At 39.3% G+C, this 23418-nt stretch overlaps 1 protein-coding gene across 1 annotated transcript in view; it reads left to right on the top strand.

Moving 5' to 3' along the window:
• Positions 1-6721: 6721 nt before the first annotated feature.
• Positions 6722-23418, top strand: part of LOC308534728 (membrane cofactor protein-like) — a gene marked incomplete at both ends in the record, with an annotated part of 56406 nt that continues 39709 nt past the window's right edge. Inside the window, 4 exons of the mRNA XM_081113290.1 lie at positions 6722-6839; positions 10661-10849; positions 11495-11597; positions 16155-16240. Of these exons, the coding sequence (XP_080969416.1) occupies positions 6722-6839; positions 10661-10849; positions 11495-11597; positions 16155-16240 (496 nt within the window). The remainder of the gene's footprint in view (positions 6840-10660; positions 10850-11494; positions 11598-16154; positions 16241-23418) is intronic.

The following is a 23418-nucleotide window of genomic DNA, read 5'->3' as shown; positions in this document are numbered from 1 at the left end:
AACTTGGTACCAAATGCCTTGATGTACTTATGGTGATTTGGAATAAAATTACCCTTCCACAGCCTTCATATTAAAGTAGGAAATTAGCATAAGGACTCATTTTTTAGATTAGTAAACATATTAAAATCACTTATTGAAAATGGCCATGAGGTAAGAGATAGCTATCCTACCACGTATAATATGGGGAGCTATTATTCTAAGTTACAATCGAGAGTTTGGGAGCAGGTTCTACACAGGCCAATGGGAAAGGCAATTTCTTGGTAAAAGCAAAGTGGTGTCTTTTATCTCAGGGACAAAGGTTCCTAGGAGAAGGGCAGTCAGGGCCTCCCAGTCCTCTCTTGCCTGCTTGATCTCTGGGATTCCTTGAGCCTAAACCAACCAGTTTTCAGACTGTTATGAGTTTCAAGATATCTGAAGCTCTCACGGTTATTTTAATGAATGCTGAGGTTAATATAAAATAACTGTCGTGAGAAATTCCGTTTTAGATTTTCATTGTCTTCAAATAGCTTCATTGTTTTATCAAATAAATGTTTCTTAAATTTTATATCAGGGCTTATTTATCTCTTTTATATATATTAGATTTCTATTTTAAAGTGGATTTGAATAAAGAGATTCTACTAGTATAGAAAATCAAATTAATTGCCTGTGAAACACAGAAAAAGGAAGTGGTGTTGGAGAACTCAGTGACAGGCCTACCCTTTGCCTCCCTCCCCACCGCAGCCCTCAGGACCTGGCTCTGTCCCAAGGGCAGTCCTGTGACAGTGGTGGTTCACAGAGCTGGCCTCCCACCAAGAGAAATACTCTAATATGCAAACCAACCTGGAGCCCTTGCACTGGGAGGCGTCCCTGAAGTGCCTGCTGTGAGGAGCGAACTGTGAATCACTGGCCGGGCCATTTTAGCTTTAGTCTGTCTGCTATGGTGCATTCACTGAGGCAGGGACTACGGCTGCATTTTCCAATTTAATGGTTATTAATAGTTAACCATTCCAATTTAATAGTTAATAATCCAATCAGGACTGCAAAAGATGTGCTGTCAAGTATAAAATACACACCAGATTTCAGAGTTGGTAAGAAAATGTAAATTGCATGTATATTGGGTTAGGTAAAATATATTGAAATTCACTTTCCCATTTCTTTTACATTTTATGTGGCTTCTAGAAAATTTAAATTACCCAGGTGACTCATTATATGTCTTAGACAGCGCTGGACTAGAATGATAGATTTTAGAAAGATGCCCATTGTTACAACTAAAGGACAATGTCAACTTTAGGTTTTTAGGAGGATCTCTTGCCAGAACACATGATTTCCCTCACAATGGGGGTAAATGAGGCATTACTGAACCTGAATATTGTTGAAATTGGTACCGTCTTAAAATTTTATTTTAGAGCCAGATTTTAAATTGTGATATTAAGAAAGCACATGTTTCTCTCCAGTCTTTCCCACTGGAACTAAATTAAAATGAGAAAACATGTGCCAAGTGCTTAAATGTAGCAGCTCTCTATTTCTTGGTTTAAATGGAATAAAAAATACAACACAGTATAGAAGAAGAGTAAGACTAGTTAACCGTTGAAATTACTTAAAAAGAACGATTTCTTTCTAGTTCAGGGCTCAAAGGTTTCTTTTCCATTGTCCATTCTCTAAACAGGCTTCTGGAATTTAATTTCTGTTCTTAATTATGTTTGTCTCCGATGCAGTCTCTTTACCTGGCCTCGTAGGGAAACAGAGGTCACTGCTACACACAGCACTTAGCAGAATAAATCAACTACCCCAGCACCACAGACACACTAAATGGTTTCCCAATCCAGTGTATCAGTTTATCTTTTCATCTGTTAAAATGTTAAAATAAGCAGTTAATTTGTATAGCTAAAATTTTTTTTAAAAAGTATGGAGGACTCACATAAGATTAAAAATACAACTACCAGATGATCAGCAATTCCACTTCTGGGAATATATCCAAAGCAAATGAAGCTGCTATGTGGAAGAAAAGATATCTGCACCTCCCTGTTTAGTGCAGCATTATCTGCAATAACGAAAACATGGTACAACCTGTGTCCATTGACATATGACCAGGTAAAGAAAAGGTTATTTATGTATGTCCTGCCATTTGCAACAACATGGCTGGACCTTGGGGGCATTATGTTAAGTGAACTGAGTCATACAGAGAAGGACAAAGAGTGTTGACCTCACAGATAGGAATCAGAAAACCAGACTCCTCCAAAAAGAAATCATATTTGTAGTTGCCAGACCAGAGCCAAGGGTTAGGGGGCCGGGGAAATTGAAGTTGGTCAACAGTTATAAATTAAGCAGGTACTGGAATGTAATGTAGGGCATGATGACTATAATTAGTAATAGTGTATTGTATATTGGCAAGTTGCTAAGAGAATAGATTTTAAATACTCTGATCACAGGGAAGAAAAATGTTTTTGGTAAGTATGTGAGGTGAGGAATGTTACTTAAATTTATTGTGGTAGTTATTTCACAATATACACGTTATTAAATCATTATGCTGTATATCTTAAATGTATACAATGATATATGGAAATTATGCCTCAAGGAGTCACCGATGCTGTGGGTCCTCAGAATACACTTTGAGGAGTGAAGCCTTGCAGAAGCAAGGTATAGACAAGTGGTTCTCAACTCTGGCTACTCCTGGGATATACACATTAGCATCACCCGGGGTGAGTTTAAAACAAACAGCAAACGGTAATGCCCAGGTCCCATTCCCAGAAGAGTTAAGCCAGAACCTGTAAGGGTGGCGGCTAAGCATCACTCTATAAAGGCTCCTTGGGTGAATCTATTCAAAATGTAGGGAGGAACCGTCACATTAGAATAAACCCAAAATACAGCTTTCTTGTGTCCAAGGAAAACTAGCTTCCCCAAAATATGGACACACTAGTCTTTCTGAGGCCCCCCTGAAACTGTATGACAGCTTCTCAGGGAGGCCTGGGCCAACACCTCATGTGAGGAATTACTGGGCTCGAGACTTAACACATTATTTCATCTAAGGTTGTGCTCAGCTCTGCTGTCTCGGGCTTATTAAGAACTCCTCAGCCTTTACTTCCACAGGTGGGAATTACTGCCAGTACAGCCTGTCCAAGGCCTCAGTGAGCCTTCCATCCAATACTCCCTCCCACTTACAAACCTATAGCCAACCATATGGTACATCTTATCTAGGAGGGACCCACAGCTGACAAAACATTTTCTATCTACTTGGAGAGCATGGCCTCGAACACCAGATTCAAGATGTGTCCAAAAGAAACAGACTACAAAGACTTAATCACATTTTGAAGGACATGAGAATTCTCAGTGGTGATGTATATGTCAGATGATGTTGGGAAGTCTTGTGAGATAGAGAACAATGATGAGGGATCAGGTGGCAGTAATTGCTTGGGGTGTCAGGTGAACTGATAAGCCCCATCAGGGGTCTGTGCCTTGGTGAAGGACAGTGTTCTTGCCCCCGCCCCCCCTCCCGCCCCCCGCTTCCTCCCTCTCTTCCAGGCCTTAAGAGGAGAGGCTTTATCCTGGCCAAGGAAGCATTTGGACACCCTAGACCAGTGGTTCTCAACCTTGGCTGCACATTAGAATCACCTGGGAATCTTTTTAAAATCCTGATTTCTGGGCCTCATCCTCCGGAAATTCTGTTTCTTTGTTACTAATGTTGTGGCCCCACCCCATAACAAAGAAACAGAATGTCTGGAGGATGAGGCCCAGAAATCAGGATTTTAAAAAGATTCCCAGGTGATTCTAATGTGCAGCCAAGGTTGTGAACCACTGCCCTAGACCCGTGGTCGGCAAACTGCGGCTCGCCAGCCACATGCGGCTCTTTGGCCCCTTGAATGTGGCTCCTCCTAAGCCTTAGGACAATGATGGCGAACCTTTTGAGCTCGGCGTGTCAGCATTTTGAAAAACCCTAACTTAACTCTGGTGCCGTGTCACATATAGAAATTTTTTGATCTTTGCAACCATAGTAAAACAAAGACTTATATTTTTGATATTTATTTTATATATTTAAATGCCATTTAACAAAGAAAAATCAACCAAAAAATGAGTTCGCGTGTCACCTCTGACGCGCATGTCATAGGTTCACCATCACTGCCTTAGGAGAACCCTAATTAAGTTAATAACAATGTATTAGGTTAAGTTTAAAAAATTTGGCTCTCAAAAGAAATTTCAATCATCGTGCTGTTGATATTTGGCTCTGTTGACTAATGAGTTTGCCGACCACTGCTAGACTATGCAATACTTCTTTCAGTCTTGACTGTGTTCAGTGCAGGATGACAAGCCGCCTCCAAACTACTGGATCCTGTTTATCTCCCCTGACACAGCCATGGTTCAGAAAAAGGACTGAAGGAACGATTTTGTGAGTTACAATGGACCTGTGGGTTTTCTGGAATAAGACTCTTTTTATTTAGTTGCTCACTTCTGAGAACACCTTTCCTTTGACAAAAGAAGAAATGGGGAATGGTTAGGTAATATTCATCAATCTCTCTTATCTACTCAGTACTTTAATGTATGCCACACAGTCTTATGCCCTACATAGCTACCACAACCACAGGAAAAAAACATTCTAGTAAACTTGTAATTTACATGTAAGGCTAGCACTGTGATTATCAGCAAATGCATCCTGGGTAGTTCGACCCTCCTGCAATGCAGAGTGCAAGAGGTGCATCTGTAAACAATGGCTGCTAGATTCTGGTTATGAATTGGATCCCAATTAACCGCAAGGAGTCCTTTGGGGCAGGTATAGTTTTCTCATGGGCAACAGTTTTACACATTACCTCCACACCGAGTGACTTATATGATCAGCTAAGAATCAAAACATTGTGTTGTTCAGGGAGGAACAGTAAATTCCATGATTTATTGAACCCAGTACATCTCAGATGCAGAATTGTGTAAATATATATGGAGTTTTGTAATTCCAGAAGGAGCATTTGAGTTTTGTACTGAGAGCTTCCGTTTCCTCACCAACCTCTCATTCCTTACCCTATGTGATAGAGGTTCTATCTGCATCATTCTATAAACAAAATAGATGTGGATACAGAAACTGGATTATTACAATTTTATTTATTACCTAATTCCAATGTAACTTGTGTTTATAGAGAACACGAAAAAGCACAGAGAAAATGAAATATGCACAATCCTTTCAACTAAGTTAATTTGGTATATTTCCAACTAACCTCTTTTATGTGTACCAATACACACTCTGTTTTATAAAGGAAATGCCAAAGGTCACATGCTGATTTGGAGTCTGCAAACCTGTCAGTTACATTGATATTTTAACATTGCATGCTGCATAGGATTCCCATAAATTCCTTACTACTGTTACCAAACAATTAGCATTTTATATGTTGCCAAAATTTTACATCTTTGCTCACAGCTCTGATGATATCCTTGAAATAAACTCTAAACAGAAGTGGTGGTGTAAAAGTCATGTCCATTGTAAAACTTTTAACGTACAACAAAGTTATATTAAAAACTAAACATTTGAGGATGCTGCTGGTCCCAATGCGTTTACTCACAATTGCTGACATTTTGATTCTTTGCCAACTAGAGAACAAAATGTCAGCTCCTTTCGTATGCTCTTTAATATCCCTCCTTACTCTTTTTAAAAACCAGTCTTACAGATTTACTCACAACTCTACCAGTAAATCTTGCTCATTCTTAATGTTCCAGAATTGAGATGGTTTCACCACAAAAGTTCTCCCTCTTATCAATTCCTACTCATCCCACCAATCATGGCATTAATCACACTCAGGAATTTGACACTTGATACACCAGTGTCCTTACCCTTTTCCAAACGTGTATTTTGTCTCCAATAAAACATTTAGTTCCGAAATGGCAAGAGTCCTATAGGTTGAGACCCAATACCCTTAATGGCACGGTGTTTAATAATGTACCTTCCCAGGGGCCTCTCAAGGGACTAGGGGCAGAAGCATGTATATTGGGGTTGGGGGTGCAGTGGCCAAGCCATCTTGGTGATTATGAAATCTACCAGGCCTCGAGAGGATTCAGTAGCAGACCTTCAACCACGGAAATCTCAACTATTGTCCCTAATTATGCCTGATTAGTGCCAAATTTGAGCAAAGGCCCTGGCTCTGTGATCTGTGGAAGTGGGGTGTCCACCAGTGGAAGAGGGGAATCCCTTTCCCACTGGAGGCTCAGGGTCAGCTCCTTATGATATCTCGAGAAAAATAATTTTCTGAGACTAGATCTGGAGGCCTCAGGACAAAAGTGGAACCGTAGGGGTGCTGGCACCTACCCAACCTGCCGTCTGGGCTCTGGGCTTTTATTTTCAGGTTCATGCGCTTTAGTCTTGGATCCTGGCGTCCTGGAAAGAAGCAAGGACGGCTGGGCCAGCTCTCCTTTCCTTTCCATCCTTCTTGAGTGGGGTGCTAATTGCCTGGTTAAGGACCAGGCACTGACCCCCCATTTCTAGGAAACCTTGGCCTTGCTTCCAGCAGCGGGAGCCTGAGCTGCCAGAGGACCCAGTTGGATGAGACCTTGGCCAGGCCACGCCCCGTTCCCTCCTCGGCTAACACACAGCCCTGGGCCCTACGCCCCGCCATTGGCCCCGCCCCAGCGTGACGCAATGGACCGGACCACGCCCATTAACGGCAACGCACTTGACACTTTTTGAGTCTGGGGATTGTTGTGTGTGGTAGCTGCCATCCAAACCACAAAAACTCACTGTCCCTCAGGTTTCCCGCTGATGTCCAGAACAATGACGGCATCTTACCAGCCGCGCAGGGCATCCTCCCGCCGCCTGGAGAGTCCCTTCTCTTGGGGCTTCCTGGGGATCCTAGTGCTGGCCCTAGAGCTCCTGGTACCCACATGCTCAGGTAGGGAAGGGAAAGGGTGTCAGCTCTGGAGGGAAACTAGAGCGGGTAGGGGAGCTGGTCTACAGGAGCGGAGGGCAAAGGGAACTTTGCTTGGTGTGGGGGGGAGGAGGCTCAGGGCTTGTGGACCCAGGTGATGTGAGTTCAGGGTGGAAGCCTTAGTCACAGATCCTCCGGGTTGTTCTGTGGGGGATCCAGGAGGGTGGGGACACCGTAGGGCCCTCGGTGAGGGTGGTTAAGGTGGTAGGTACAGAGCCTTGCCAAGTGCTTGGTGCAGCCAGTGTTTGTCTGGAGCCAAGCGGTGTCCCTAGCAAAAGCTTGCAGGTGTTTGAGGACTAAGCTAATCAAGATGCTCAGAGATTAACAACGAACATATATGCATATATGTATAACCCACGGACAGGGGAATGCCTAGGGTGGGGCGGGGGCAGGATGGATGGGGGCAGAAGGGCGGCAGAATGAGGAACAACTAATAATACTGTCAACAATTAACAAAACGAGATGGGAAGCCCTGCCCAGGTGTGAAGGTGCGGCCTGCTCCTCAGTGCCCAGTGTGTGGGCTGTTGTTTGGGCCAGTGCTGGGCCCCTGGGGAGGCTTTGCCCTGTGCCCCCTGGGCTTAGTGAAGCCTTGGTGAGTGGGGTGCTGCGCCCACTGGCTTGGGCTGGGGGATCCCGGGCCGGGTGTTACCAGGCATATGCTTTACAGAAGGGTCCAGGCCAGAGGTGCAGGGTGTGGGGCAAGGAAGCTCACTGCTTGCTTTGTATGGGGTTTGGGGAGCGCGTGTTACCCAGAGAGCCCTTAAGTGAGAGCGAGCTCCAGGGCCTGGGGTTTAGAAGGATTGGGAAGGACATGCAGTGCTTTTTGTACAAAAAGGTAACAGGCTGCTTGTTGCCCCCAATCATATAGGTATTGGTTTCCAGGCTGTTGCTTTTTTATTTTTAAACCATGGCGTCATGTTCTAATTTCCATGCAATATAGACAATATCCTATGCTATTCCCAATGTCCTTAGGGCAATGTGTTTTCTTTTGTTCATTAGTTTGGGGCCTGTTTGAGGGGAAGTTAGAAGCAACCAAGAAAATACTGGTAGCAAAACCTAGTGAGAAATGAATCATAATAAATAAACAATAAATAACATCAATAGGCTTTTCCCCTGTAGCTGGAGACCATCCACTGAGTTTGATTCGTGTTTCACTGAAAATATATTCTATAAAACATATACAATAAAAGGACAACCATTTTATATTTTGATGCATTTCAAACTGTCTTTATATGTCATGTGTTTCTATGCCCAAGTGATTTTAAGGATCCTATTACATATACAGTTTGTATGCTGCATTCTCTCCTTAGGAGAATTCATTCAATAACGATTTGCCTTGTATGAGCCAGGCCCTGTGCTGGTTCTGGGGACATACCGGTGACCAATAACAAACCATTCCTATTTTCATGATCCTTATTTGACACTTTGCCTGTTTGCACATGCACACACATGAACATTAACAACGACTGTGTTTTGCTCACTGTTAGATACCCAGTGCCAGGCGCATAGTAGGCAATCAATAAAGATTTTCTGAAATGTACTGGGACTGGCGGACAGTAACCAGACCACAATGCTAGTGTTATAACCCCAGTCAGGTGCCCTGGAGGAAGGAGCATGCTTCTCTGAGAGCATTTAACAAATGACTGTTGGGAGGGAAGGCTTTTCTGCTCAGAGGCCACACTCTGCCGCTTTGGGGCTTCTGCACTTGCATCGGCCTGCGGACTAAATGGTCCTGGGTTCGATTCTGACCAAGAGAGCCATGCCCAGGTTTTGGGCTCAATCCCCAGCAAGGTGTGTGCAGGAGGCAGCCAATCAATGATTTTCTCTCATCATTGATGTTTCTATCGCTCTCACTCCTTTCCTCTCTGAAATCAATAAAAATATATTTTTAAAAAAGATATATGGAACACTATGTTCATTGCAGCATTATTTGCAATAGTTAAGACATGGAAACAATCTAAGTGTCCTTCAACAAATGATTGGATACAGAGGGAGAGGTACATATATACAATGGAATACGCCTCATCCATAAAAAAAGATTAAATACTGCCGATTGCAACAACATGGATGGATCTTGCGAGGATTATGCTAAGGAAATAAGTCAACCAGAAAAGGACATGTTAACTAGTAAGTTCCAGAAAAATGAACTATAATATTCAGTAGAAGCTAACAGCTTTTTTTTTTTAAAGCAACAAATGAAAAAAGCAAAGAAACAAACAAAACTCACAAATGGTAACATGGTGGTGGGGAAGAGGTTAAAGGAGGTGAAGGAAGAAGACTAAACTTCACAATAGAGTATACAGAGGTCCTATTACAACAGTGTGCACCTGAAATTTACATAATGTTAAAACAGTCACATATTTTTTGTTCTTTGGTAGAAGTGTGTGTGTGTGTGTGTATATATATGTGTGTGTGTATATATATGTGTATGTATATATGTGTGTATATATGTGTATACACACATATATATATATGTGTATATAAAGTTTAACATCAACCTGACATAAGGCCAATCCAGGGAATAAGAAAAGAGGTTTCTCAGGGATCAGCATAGATCTAGCTCCTTTCTTAGATCCTTAATCTTATAGGAGGGACCTCTGCATGCTTTTAGCTCTTCAGGATTTTACTGATGTGTCTCCATCACATTATTTTATATACTAATTCTATCAGATTTGTTAGGTTTTCAAGCCCACAGACAATTAAAAGGAAGAGGAATGGCCGACATAGAAATGATACTATTCTAGGAAGAAGAAAACTACCCAAAAAATCCAGAAATAAAAAAATTCTAACAGCATAGCAATATAGTAACACAGCTTAAACAGCAACCTCAGAACTTTTTTTTTTTTTTTTATATTTTTATTGATTTTTCACAGAGAGGAAGGGAGAGAGATAGAGAGAGTTAGAAACATCGATGAGAAAGAAACATCGACCAGCTGCCTCCTGCACATCCCCCACTGGGGATGTGCCCGCAACCCAGGTACATGCCCCTGACCGGAATCGAACCCGGGACCTCCCAGTCCGCAGGCTGACGCTCTATCCACTGAGCCAAACCGGTTTCAGCATAACCTCAGAACTTTTGTGGCCAAACATGATCCATTGATTAGTGAAGGAAGAATAGATTATATTTAAAAATAATGTTAAATTATAAATTTTGACATTTAATTGACCTTTAATCAACTCACTAATGTGAAACATATGACATGAAAGTCTTATATTTTAAAATAGTTTAGCCCACATTTATTTTGACCTATGAAATCCATGATGCTTATTTAAGAGTCAGCACTTACCATAGCATGTCTTGAGCACGCAGGGGGCACAGAGTGTAGTAGGAAAAGAAGGCATATGGTCCCTGACCTCTAGGAACGTGCCTCCTGAGAGGAGACTGAGCCTGAAGTGACAAGCCATCATAAGTTTGTGTTTCAAACTGTGGAAGAGTAATTTGATCAAGGGCTGTAAAGCCTTCTTAGGGGAGAGGTGAATGTGAAATGAACTCAGCAAAAAAAAAAAAAATGGGAAAGATGCATATCTATAAATATTTATTAAACCAAAAATATTGCAGCTGTCTCTTCAATTTACTGTTGAAAGAATATTCAGCTTATGCCCGAAAAATCCAAAAGCTAATAGGATGTTCTTTAAAGCAAGCACAACACCTCATCTGGTAAAAGCCTGGCACAATCACTTAAAATCTTGCCAAGGACCTTCCATTTATTCTGGAAGGCCATAATCTGTGACTGGTGAAAAAGAGGAAATACTTTACTTTCATGTTCTTCTTTTGTTATGTCCAGATGCCTGTGATGACCTACTAACATTCCAATCTATGAAACCCAAGGGTTATCCTGAACCCCCTTATCATCCAGGGGACACAGTGGAATATGAATGTCGCCCAGGATACAAGCATCGTTTTCCTGTTCTTTCCATCTCTGCTGTTTGTCAGCCTGACAACATATGGGCACCTCTCCAGGAGGCTTGTACAAGTAAGTACACAACATTTTTATTTTTATTGCTCTAAAGATTTTCACACATTGTAGACTCCGTATTCCACTATTACCATGATGGCTTTCTCATGTAGATGTAGATTTTAGGTAGCAATGTATTTTTGCAGGCCTTGAAAGTCTCCTGGAAATTTTTTATTTGACTGTTAACGCTCTGGGTAAATGTGAATCTTAAGTTTGGCCATTAGTGGCAACATGGATGGACCTCGAGAATATTATGCTAAGCGAAATAAGTCAGTCAGAAAAAGCTAAAAGAACCATATGATTTTACTCATATGTGAGATATAAAACTGAAATTCATAGACACAGACCACAGTTTGGTGGTAACCAGAGGGGAGAAAGGGGGTTTGTGGAAGTAGTACAGGGTAAGGGGGACTAAATTTATGTGACAGAAGATGGTTTGACATTGGGTGGTGGGCACACAAAGCAATATATAGATCATGCATCATAGAAATGTACACTTGAAGCCTATGTATGCTTATTAACCAATGTCACCCCAATAAATGTAATAACAATAAATAAGAAGAAAAATATTTCTATCAATTTAATAGTGCAGTGTAGAATTTGTACTTTGATTCAAATCAGTTTTGAAATTGGTATAAACAAATGTGAAAATTTTCCTTTTAGAAAAGTCATGTCCACAGCTAGAAGAACTACTAAATGGACAAATAAAGTACAAAAATGGAAATCTGGAGTTTGGTACAGAAGCTCAGTATGGTTGTAATGAGGGGTAAGTAAGCTGCTCCTTGGAGAAAGAAGGTAAATGTTGCTGGTTCCATTTTTGATTTGGTTCTCTTCTCAAGCGTTTCCATTATGTTGATCTCATCTTGCTTTCTGTGGAACAAGTTATACTTACAGCCAATTAACCCTTGGGCTTTTTATGGAGACTGAAAAGCTGTGCAATAAATAGAAAGAAATTTAAATTAAAGAAAGACAAAATTGTATCATACTATCCTATATAAGAAATCCCTGATATGCAAATCGACCTAACAGTGGAACGACCGGTCGCTATGATGTGCACTGACCACCAGGGGACAGATGCTCAATGCAGGAGCTGCCCCCTGGTAGTCAGTGCGCTCCCACAGGGGGAGCACCAGTCAGCCAGAAGCTGGGCTCATGGCTGGCGAATGCAGCAGCAATGGCAGGAGCCTCTCCTGTCTCCACTGCAGGCAGGCGGTAAGGAGCAAGGGGTTCCAGACTGTGAGAGGGCACAGGCCGGGCTGAGGGACACCCCCCAGTGCACGAAATTTCATGCACCGGGCCTCTAGTAAATAATAATAAGTCTATTTTAGTCATTAAAAATGTAGTAACTGTGATGACATGGTCCTACATTAAACTATAATAGATCAAAGGGTGGAAAGAGAGATGGGGAATTAATCAGTTAACAGAAGGAAGGGCAGGAATTAATGAAATATGTGTTGAAACTGAATGAACTTCCAGAGGTACTTCAGAATAATGTGAATATAAGAGCTAGTATAGCTCCTATTCATTAAGGGGTAGCTGTCCACCAGATTTCACCGCATCCTGCTTCCACATGAATGTTCACGCTGTTGCCAACAAATAATCCAAAAGCAGCAAACACTTCTTCCTACAGACTATACACATATCCCAGAACTAGCCCCACTTACCCTTCTTCTGCCCCCTTATCTATAGACAATGTGAATTCCTTCAAAATAACTTACATCTTTCTACTCAAAGCTGTAAAAGAACCCCATTAAACCAGGATGGCGGAAATGCTTGCCTTCATCTCCCTGCTACTGGTGGTTTAAACTGCATGCCCCAGACCTGGTTTTGCTGGTGACCATATGGCTAGTCAATAAACCTGTCCCTTCAGAAAATCTGGCTGTGAAGGGTTTTGTTTCACAACTTTATCCACTTTGTGGTTAGAGAAAATACATTACATGATATATATATATATATATATATATATATATATATATATATATATATCTATTTTAAACCTATTGATTAGTTAATATTAATTTGTGGCTCAAAGTATGGAAGATGTCCCATGTGCATTTGAGGGGAATTTGAATTCTGTTCTATGGTGCTCTATGTCTGTGAGATCTAGTTGTTGAAGTCCTCTATTTTCAGTCTTACTTATTTCAGTCTGTTGTGCAATCTATCATTGTGAGTGGGATATTGAAGTCTCCAACTATTACTGGAGAAATGCCTGTTTCATTGAAATGTGTATTTCTCTCTACAGTTGTGCCAGCTTTTGCTTCATGTATTTTGAAGGTCTCTTATTTTGTGCATAAATGTTTATAATTATTATATCTTCTTGCAGTATGTGAAACTGATTAAAATATAATGTGCTGCTTGTGTCTTACAACCTTTTCTGATTCTATTATGCCTGAATTAGTATAGTGATGCTACCCTCTTTTGGTGACAATTTGGGTGGAAGATTTTTTTCCATCCTTTCACTTTGCACTTGTTCATCTCTTTGAATCTCAAGTGAGTCTCCTGTAGACAACATATAGTTGGATCTTTTGTTTTTATCCATTCTGCCCATGTTGCCTTTAGATTGTGGAATTTAATCCATTTAAGTTTAAAGTAATTATTGCCTGGCCAGAATTGCATAGTGATTAAGTATCAAACTGTGAACCAGGAAGACACATTTTTATTCCCTGTCAGGGCAGATGCCTATGTTTCAGGCTTGATCACCAGTGAGGGACATGCAGGATGCAGCTGATCAATGTTTCTCTCTCACATTGATGTGTCTTTCTCTCCCTCTCTCTTCCCCTCTCTCTAAAATAAAATAAGACATATTTTTAAAAATTCAAAATAAATTTAAAATAATTATGGACAAGGAGGAAGCTATTTCTTTTTGAAAAATTTTTTTGCCCCTCTTTTCATGCAATTCTCTTTTCATTTGCAAGTTAACTCTTATAATTAAATGTTGTAATCCCCTACTCATTTTCTGTTGTGTATATTCTATAGTGATTTTGTTTCCAGTTCCCAGGAGGATTACATTGAACATCCTATATATAACATTATAATTTGAATTTATAGCAACTTAAATTCAATAAATTACAATCATGGATCCTTATCAGCTCCATCCCCATCCTTTTCGGTTGTTAATGTCATACTACCATCCAAATAATAATTGAAATACTGGCTTCTATACCATTTTTCTTCATTGTAAGGTTAGTTTCTTAAATCACATAGAACATAAAAATACATTTACAAACCATTGTTATAATAATACTAGATTTAATAATTGCCCATGAATATACCCACACTGAGATGTTGTTCCATAAGGCATGACTTACTGTAACCAAAAAAACATAGGTTCAGCTGCCTGCTGCAAGGAAACCCAAACTTGTGAGGCAGGTGCTGGTGCAAAAGGAAAGAGGTTTTACTCAGGTGCCCCAAGATCTAGAATTCCCAGCTCAAAGACCTCCCCCACTTCCTGTCCAAGCACCCAGATTTTATATGGATAGGGAGGGGAAGGATATTTTCCTATGAAATTATCTTGCTAGCTTTTGGCAACTCGGGTCCTGTCCATTCATCTTCAGAGCTTTTGGTGCCCTAAGTATAAGAATCAACCCCAATAACATCTTGGCTCCCCAGGTAACATTATTCTCTGGTGTCCTTTAAGTTCACCTTTTAGGGCACTCTTAAGCATTCTTTGCATATTAGGTATAGTGGTAGGAAATTTTCTTACCTTTTATTTTTGGCAAGTCTTAATAGTTCCCTCACGATAGAAGCACAGTTTTGCTATAGAAAGGATTTTTGATTGAACTTTTTTTTTTCTATCACTATGAGTCTATTAGTTCAATGTCTTCTTGGCCCCAGGCTCCTGATGAGATATCTGCTATTTAGTTGAGTCACTGACCGTTTTTCCCTTAGATTGTCAAATAAAAAAAGGCAAGCCTGGCCAGCATGGCTCAGTGGTTGAGCAACAACCTATGAACCTGGAGATCACGGTTCAATTCCCGGTCAGGACACATGCCTGGGGTGCTGGCTCAATCCCCAGTGTGGGGCGTGCAGGCGAAAAAGCCAATCAATGATTCTCTCTCATCAATGGTGTTTCTATCTCTCTCTCCCACTCCCTTCCTCTCTGAAATTAATATATATATATATATATATATATATATATATATATTTTAATGGCAAGAGCCAACACAACAATAGCTGTCCAGTGTGAATGAATCAAAATTATACCTTTTTCTTGTCAGATGGGCAAAAATATGTTTTTTAGAGTACCACAGAATTTTAGTAATTTGTTTATGTGTGCCATGAGATGAAAAAGGTTGAAAATGGCTGACATAGATATTCTCAAAGAAGTTTTAGCTTCATTGAGAAGCACAATATAAACAGAGGTGTCCAAGGAAAATAGCAAACAGTAAGTACTGCAGAAATAGACTTGTTCATGATCCTTATAAGGAGAGTACAGAAGGAGGAGAGAGTTCTGTGAATTACAATCATCGGAGATTCCATCGCAGAGGGGTCTCCCTGAGCTCTACTTAGGAAGCTACTCTAATCTGAAGAGTATTCATAACACCAAAAACTTGCCTCGCACTCCTATGTTCCTGATGCTAATTCACCTGCTACTCAAAACCACCCCATGTCATATACACCTTTCCACAGATGGGGAATTTAAGAAAGAGAACCAGCCCCAACCAGTTTGACTCAAAGTTTAGGGCGCTAGACTGTGGAGTAAAGGGTCCCAGGTTTTATTCTGAGCAAGGGCACATACATTGATGTGTCTCGTTCACATCCATATTTCGCTTTCTCTCTCTCTCTCTCTCTCTCTCTCTCTCTCTCTCTCTCTCTCTCTCTTCCCTGCCTTCAACTGTCCCTAAAAATTAATTGAAAAGATATCATCAGGTGCAGGTTAACAAAAAAATTAAAAAATAAAGAGAAACATTAAGCAACTTGTCCAAGCCCAACAAACAAGTCAGTCTTGGAGCTGGGACTCGAATGCAGTCAGGTCAGCGCTGGGGCCAGATCTGGCTGCTGAGTCGTTGCCCTGACAGAGCAGAATGGCATGAGCAAGGACACAGATGTGACAGTGTGCTGTGCCTGCCAGAGGTGGCAATCACCAGACTGTCAGGTGTGACAGATTTATTTAGACACTTTGCTCTAGGCCAACGTGTGTTCATATGAAGAATCTCTGCATTTAATTACATTGCAGATTCAGTTAACACATTCTATACCTGTCACTTCAAAAACTCCCTGAAGCTACTGTAGTGCCGAAAAACAACCATATAAAAACTTCTTCATTATTATGTGTTCCTGTTAAGTGATAAAGAAAACAATAATCATTTCTTTTCTCATTTAGTTATTATTTACATGGAACAAAAATTCTATATTGTGAACTCTCTGGAAATGATGTGGAATGGAGTGATGCTCCACCACATTGTGAAGGTAAGTACATTCTCTCTTTAGAATTTAAAGCAGCAGTTCTCAAACTTTTTGGCCTGGGGACCCCCGTATGCTTTACAATTAACCAAGACCCACAGCGCTTTTCTGCAGGTGGGTTAGTGCTATTGATATTCCTTATATTGGGATTAAAACAGAGAAGATTTTAAATAATTATTTATTAATTTATTTTTAAGGACAATAAGTTCAATGCATGCTAACAAATGCAACATATTTTTGTCCTAAGATCAAACATTTCCAAAACAAAGGGAAGAGTGTCATTGCTTTACGTTTATCTAATCTCTTCAGTATCTGGCTTAAAGGAAGAGCTCCACATTCATTCTGCGGCTCATCAGACAGTCTCAGGCCATTGGAAAATGTCACTGCCCACTCTAAGGATGACAGTGAGAAAAGACAAAATCGTGGCATACCTGAGAACCACTGATTCGGGAATGGATGTAGCATTTCTCAACTAGCACTGAGTCTTCCTAAATCATATTTTCTCATTAAATTGTCAGCATCTCTTATGACTAGAAAAAACTTAACATGGCCTTACAGATACGCACAAGTCTTTCATACAGGTATCTCTATGGGTCTTTAAGAAAATGGGTTTCATTCTAAAATTTTATTTCTCTATTAATGGTTTGAATTGGGATAATACATTTCTTTCTATACATTTTTTAAAATGTTTATTGAATTTGCTGCTAGATGTAGAAATCATATGGTAATGAACTATTGAAGGCAGGTCATAGGACACTGCTAATGCCGTCTTAATCTTCTACCTTTTCTTTGCCTTTCCTGTCCTTTTTTCTCTCTCTTTTTAAGAGGTTTGGTGTAAACCACCTAAACAAATACCAAATGGGAGATTCACCAACAGCCACAAGGATATATTTGAATATAATGAAGAAGTGATTTATAGTTGCAATCCTTCAAAGGGACCAGAGGAGTATTCACTTTTTGGAGAGAGCAGGCTTGTTTGTTCTGGGCTTCACCAATGGAGCCCTGATCCTCCTGAGTGTAAAGGTGATAACATTTCCATTTCTTTCCCTCCCATTTGCAAATGGTGTGGAAACTCTTACCAACTTTTACATACTTTGGGCAACAAGTAAAAACACAAACAAACAACAACAAAAACAGCCGTATATGCTTGTTCCTCCTGTTATATTTGTTTCTAATATAATTTTATGAGTGAGCTAGAATAAAAATAATTCTACTTGCAGGGTTTCCCACTGTTCACCACGTATGTCCTTGACATTCCTGTTTATACATTGTTAAGTACTATGTATATGCATGATTTAAATTTTTTTTGGCTAGAAAGCATCAAAAAACCATACACTGGCTTTAAGGAAGTTTTATCTCATAATACAAGAAGTTTGACAGTTCTGCCTAGCCAAAATGGTAGAATAAATTGTAAGAGATTAACCCTCTCTCCAATCAGATTGATAAAGTCTAGGCAAAGCATGCAGGCTTACATTGTTTAATTGTGCTTTGCTTTATTGCCCTTCACACATGTTGAGTTGTATTTTGAGAATTGAATACCATAACCCAGCAAAACAACTGTAACCTTCTTTACTTCAATACTCATTTATTGTTGTAGCCTGAAACAAACCTGAAATTACTCAGAGGTTTACCTATACTTAAAAAACAATGCCTAAGGCATTTGAGCATGACCAAAAGTAGAACATACTGGAAAATATTTGACTCTTGAACAAAAGGAACCACTGAAAAACAGGAAAATATATTCTCTTTTCAAGTGCATATGTCATAATTTTAGTACCATATTCTAGGCAATATGTTTAAGTTTTTTAATTTCAAAAATTGAAATTACTTACAGTACAGTATCTTTACAATGGAATGAATGCAGAAATCAAAACAAAGATATCTATAAAATCCCAAAATATTTAAAAATTATGAAGACACCTCTAACTAACCCATGAATAAAAGAAGGATTCACAAGGGAAATTAGAACATGTTTTAACTTTTAAACAATAATAGATACAGAGGCAGAGCTGCCTCAAACCGATTGTCAAACTGCAGTGGGAAGGCCGGGGAGGGTTGGGGGGCAGGAGGTAGGGGGGTAAGAGATCAACTAAAGGACTTGTATGCATGCATATAAGTATAACCAATGGACATAACACACTGGGGGATAGAGGAGGCTAGGGGACTGTCTAGGGCGGGGGGATAAAATGGACACATATGTAATACCCTTTGTAATACTTTAAGCAATAAAAAAAAGTAAAATAAAATAAAAAAAATAAAAAAAAGAAATTAGAACATGTTTTGAATTGAATGAACATGAATACACAATATATTGAAGTATCAAAATTTGCGAAATAGAGCAAAAACATTGCTTAGAAGAATATTCATAGCATGAAATACATACATTAGAACAAGAGAAAAATTTCAGCTCAAGAATATAAGCTTTCACTTTAAGGAACTAAAAAGGAAAAGCAAGTTGAATACAGAACAAGAAAGCAGAAAGAAATAATAAAGATAGAAATCAGTAAAGTTGAAAAAAACATGTCTAGAGAATCATTTGAAACCTACACCTAGTTCTTGGGGAAGATCAATAATATGGATAAACCTATAGCCAGTGTGACAGAAAAAGTAGAAGACACAAATTACCAATATCCAGAATGAAAAAGAGAACATCATTAAATATTCTGCAGACAACCCGGTCAGCATGGCTCAGTGGTTGAGCATCCATCTATGAACCAGGAGGTTGCAGTTCAAGGACACATACCCAGGTTGCAGATTCGATCTCCAATGTGGGGCGTGCAGGAGATAACCTATCAATGATTCTCTCTCATGGTTGACGTTTCTATAAATCTCTCCCTGTCCCTTCCTCTCTGAAATATATATATGTCTATTTTTCATTTGTCACCTCTCACATGTATCCCCTCTACGTCCCAACTGCATTTTCTAGCTCATATGTTTCTAGCCGCCTACTCTAACAAAACTATTAAAACATTAGCAAGTAAAACCCTGTCATATTATGAAAATAAGAATACTATATCATAATCAAGTAGGATGTGTTCCATGAAGGCAAGGTTTTTTCAGATTTAAAAATTAATCAGTGTAATTTACCATTCAAAGAGACTATAAAACAACAACAAAACATGATCATCTTAATAAATGCAAAAATAAATGCATTTGACAGAAAACTTCTTAGCAAACTAGGAATAGACGGGACCTAATTCTCTCAACCTGACAGAAGGTAGCTATAAGTATTGCACAGCTAACATGACACTTAATGATAAAATATTTATTTTCCAATGACCTAGGGATGAGACAGGGATATCTACTCATCCTGCCCTATTAATCATCATATTGAAGGTCCTATTCAGTACAATAAGGCAAAATATAGAAATAGGCATACATATTGGAAAGGCATACATATTGTTCAATATGACATGATTGTGTGGAAAATATGAAAGACTTTAGTCTTATCAAGGTTGCTAGACACAAATTCAATGTACAGAAATCAGTAGTATGTCCATACACTGGCCATAAACAATTAAAAATTTAAACTTTCAAAGTACCATTTACAACACTGAGTCATGCAAAGTATTTGCAAATGAATCTAACAACACATGTGCAATATTTGAATAGTTAAAACAAGGAAACTTTTTAAAAATTAAAGAAGGCATTTATAAATACAGAAAAATTCATTGCTAATGCATTTCAAGATTCAATATTGTTACAGAAAAAACCGGACCAGAACCATACAGCGCTCTGAGAGTTTGGAGTTACACTTTATTCACCGCGGCGGGCCTAGGGAAATGAATCCAAATCTAAGCACAGCTACAAGCAGAACTTCTCTTTTAATAGAAGAGCCAGCCCTTTGTGTGCTTGCTGGCGGCGGCCTTGAAAACTATACAGTTCTATCCAATTAAAGAATGCACCTGGCATAGCATTGGGTGTATCTAGTCTCTGGCCTACAAGGTCAGATAGCTAAGTTTATCTCCCCCACTATTCAAGCAGGCTAGAAAGCAAAGTTACTTTTTTCAGAATAAGAGACCGTCCAAAGAATAGCAGAGAATTCCAAACAGTATTTTTACAGAATAGGGGTTTTCCTTCACAATATAACAAAAATGTCAATCCTCTATAACTGATGTATAAATGAGTATAATCCCAATAAATTTTCCCCCAGAAGTTTTTTAAGAAATTGACAAATTGTTTCTAAAATTTATTTGGAAAGACAAAAGAATAAGAATAGTCAAAATGATTTTGGGAAACAATTAGAGGACTCTGGTGTCAAGACTTATTAGAAAGCATACTATTTAATGAATAGTCAAGACTGTGTGGTATGGGTAAAAGGATGGCCATAGAAAACAACGGAACAGAATAGAGGGTCTAGGGTAGGGCCTTTCAACTGTCTCCAGTTGATTTTAGCACACATGTACAAACAATTCAGTGGAAAATGGTAAAAGTACAGGCACAATTGAACATCAATATGCCATAAAAGGGAACCACAACCCATATTAGCATATGCAAACATTTGCTAAAAATAGATCTTAGACTTGCCTTACATTCAGAATTATAATAACACTTTTACTTGAAAACATAGAACATATTCATGAATCGGTCAAAGATTCCTTGTATACAAAACCATGATCCTTTAAAGAAAAAAAAAGTTAACCAATTGGAATTCTTAAAAACTCAAAGCTGCTGCTCTCAAAAGACATTGCTATAAGAGTCTTAAAAAATGAGCCAAATCCCTGGCCAGTATGGCTCTATTGGTTGTAGCTTTGTCTTGTGTACCAAAAGGTTGCAGGTTCTATTCTAGGCCAGGGCATGTACCTGGGCTGTGGGTTTGTGGCAAGTGCAGAAGACAACTGATCTCTCTCTCTCTTTCTCTCTCTGAGCATGTCCTTAGGTGAGGATTGAAAAAAAAGAAAGAACAAAACCACAATGAGCTATCACTCAACTCCTATAGGATGGCTGAAAATAAAAACAAGAAAAAAACACCTAAGAATATCATCTACTGGCAATGATATGGAGCAATTGAAACCCTCATATATAGCTGTTAAGAATGCAAAGTGGTATGTCCATTTTGGAACACTGTTTGGCAATTTCTTACAAAGTCAAACATATACTTCCATACAACTCAGCAATCCAACTAAATTACAACATGTTCACATAGAAACCTATAGGAGAATATTCATAGCAGCCTTAGTTACAATCACCCCACATTGGAAATAGCCACATATTTTTCAGGTGGTTAATGAACAACCATGGGGCATCCATATAATGAGATAATACTCCCCAATAAAGAGGAATAAGCTTCTAATCCACAAAATGACAGAAATGAATCTCAAATGCATTATGCTAAGTGAAATGAGCCATACTCAGAGGCTGTGATCCCATTATGACTCTCTGGAAAAGAAACACTGGTGATACAAAACAGATGAATGGTTGGCTGGTTGGGGAAGGTGGTTGGAGGTGGCTGTGGGGAGAGTTGATTACAGGAAATGTTGGAGAATAATGAAACTCTTCTTTTTTTTTAATATATTTTATTGATTTTTTACAGAGAGGAAGGGAGAGAGATAGAGAGTTAGAAACGTCGATGAGAGAGAAACATCGATCAGCTGCCTCCTGCACATCTCCTACTGGGGATATGCCTGCAACCCAGGTACATGCCCTTGACCGGAATCGAACCTGGAACCTTTCAGTCCGCAGGCCGACGCTCTATCCACTGAGCCAAACCGGTTTTGGCATGAAACTCTTCTATGTGTATAGTGGTGGTGATTACATGATGAGTGTTTACATTTATTAAACCTCATAAAGCTGTACATTTAAAATGGTGAGTTTTACTGTATATAAACTATATCCAGTAAACCTAACTTAAAATTATTACTGTGATTTAGAGCATTTTAGTACAACATAGAAAAGATCAGTGAACCGGAAGTCAAAACAATAGAAATCCAACATGATTTGAAAGAAAAACAATTTTTTTAAGAGGGAAAGACTTACAACCTGGGAAAGAGTAGCAAGCAGACAAATATACATGTTAATGGAGTTTCAGAAAAAGAAGAGAAACAACAGTATAGAGTTATATGAATAAATAATGTCCAAAAACTATCCACATTTGATCCAAAACAACCACCCACAAGTCTAGGAAATTCAGTGACCCTAGGAGGATAAATAAATTTTTAAAAATATCTGATAATGTGCTGAAATAAAAATAAAACAGGCAACAGACATCTCTACTAAGGAGAAATTTATTAAAACTGAAGGTAAAATTTAAAAAATATATTTGAAGACCTGACCAGTGTGATTCAGTTGGTTTGAGCATTGTCCCATTCACCAAACAGTGGCGGGTTTGATTTCTGGTCAGGGCACATACCCAGGTTGTGGGTTTGGTCACCTGTTGAGGTGCATATGCAGGCATCCGATCCATGTTGCTCTGTTACATCAATGTATCTTTCTCTCCCTTCTTCTCTGTCTAAATTTTAAAACAAAACAAACAAAAACATGTCCTCAGGTGAGGATTTAAAAAAAAAAGATTTTTTAGATAAAAGCTAAGAGGATTGTCACCGCCCTACCTGCACTATAAGAACTGCTAAAGGAAGTTCTTCAGGCTGAAGGGACAAGATCCTGATGGACATTCAGGTCCCCATATGAGGAGGAAGAGCACCCTTCTGGTTGAAAAGCAGTGGATTATGGGCCCTATGCATTGCTCAGATTTAATCTCAGAAGGTGTTTCCTTGCATGTACTGCCAGCCCAGTATTTTGTTTTGTTTTTGATTTTTCCAATTTCTGTGAAACGCATGGCTGGATCCTGAAATCAATCTAGAGGATCATACCCAGCACTTTACTTTGTAAGAAGTAGAACAGAATGGGGAATACCTGAGTACATGGGTACCAAGACTAACTATGAAGTTTTAACTTTATCTCAGACCTGGGAGATTACATTATAAAATGTGGGGTTTGGCCCTAACTGGTTTGGCTCAGTGGATAGAGCATTAGCCTGCGGACTGAGGGGTTCCAGGTTCAATTCCGGTCAAGGGCATGTAACTTGGTTGTGGGCACATCCCCAGTGGGAGGTGTGCAGGAGGCAGCTGATCAATGTTTCTAACTCTCTATCTCTCTCCCTTCCTCTCTGTAAAAAAATCAATAATATATATATATATATATATATATATATATATATATATATATATATATATATATATATATAT

Source organism: Myotis nattereri (assembly GCF_964212035.1).
Source record: "Myotis nattereri genome assembly, chromosome: 18".
Lineage (NCBI taxonomy): Eukaryota > Metazoa > Chordata > Mammalia > Chiroptera > Vespertilionidae > Myotis > Myotis nattereri.
This window is presented reverse-complemented; position numbering and strand designations above follow the sequence as displayed.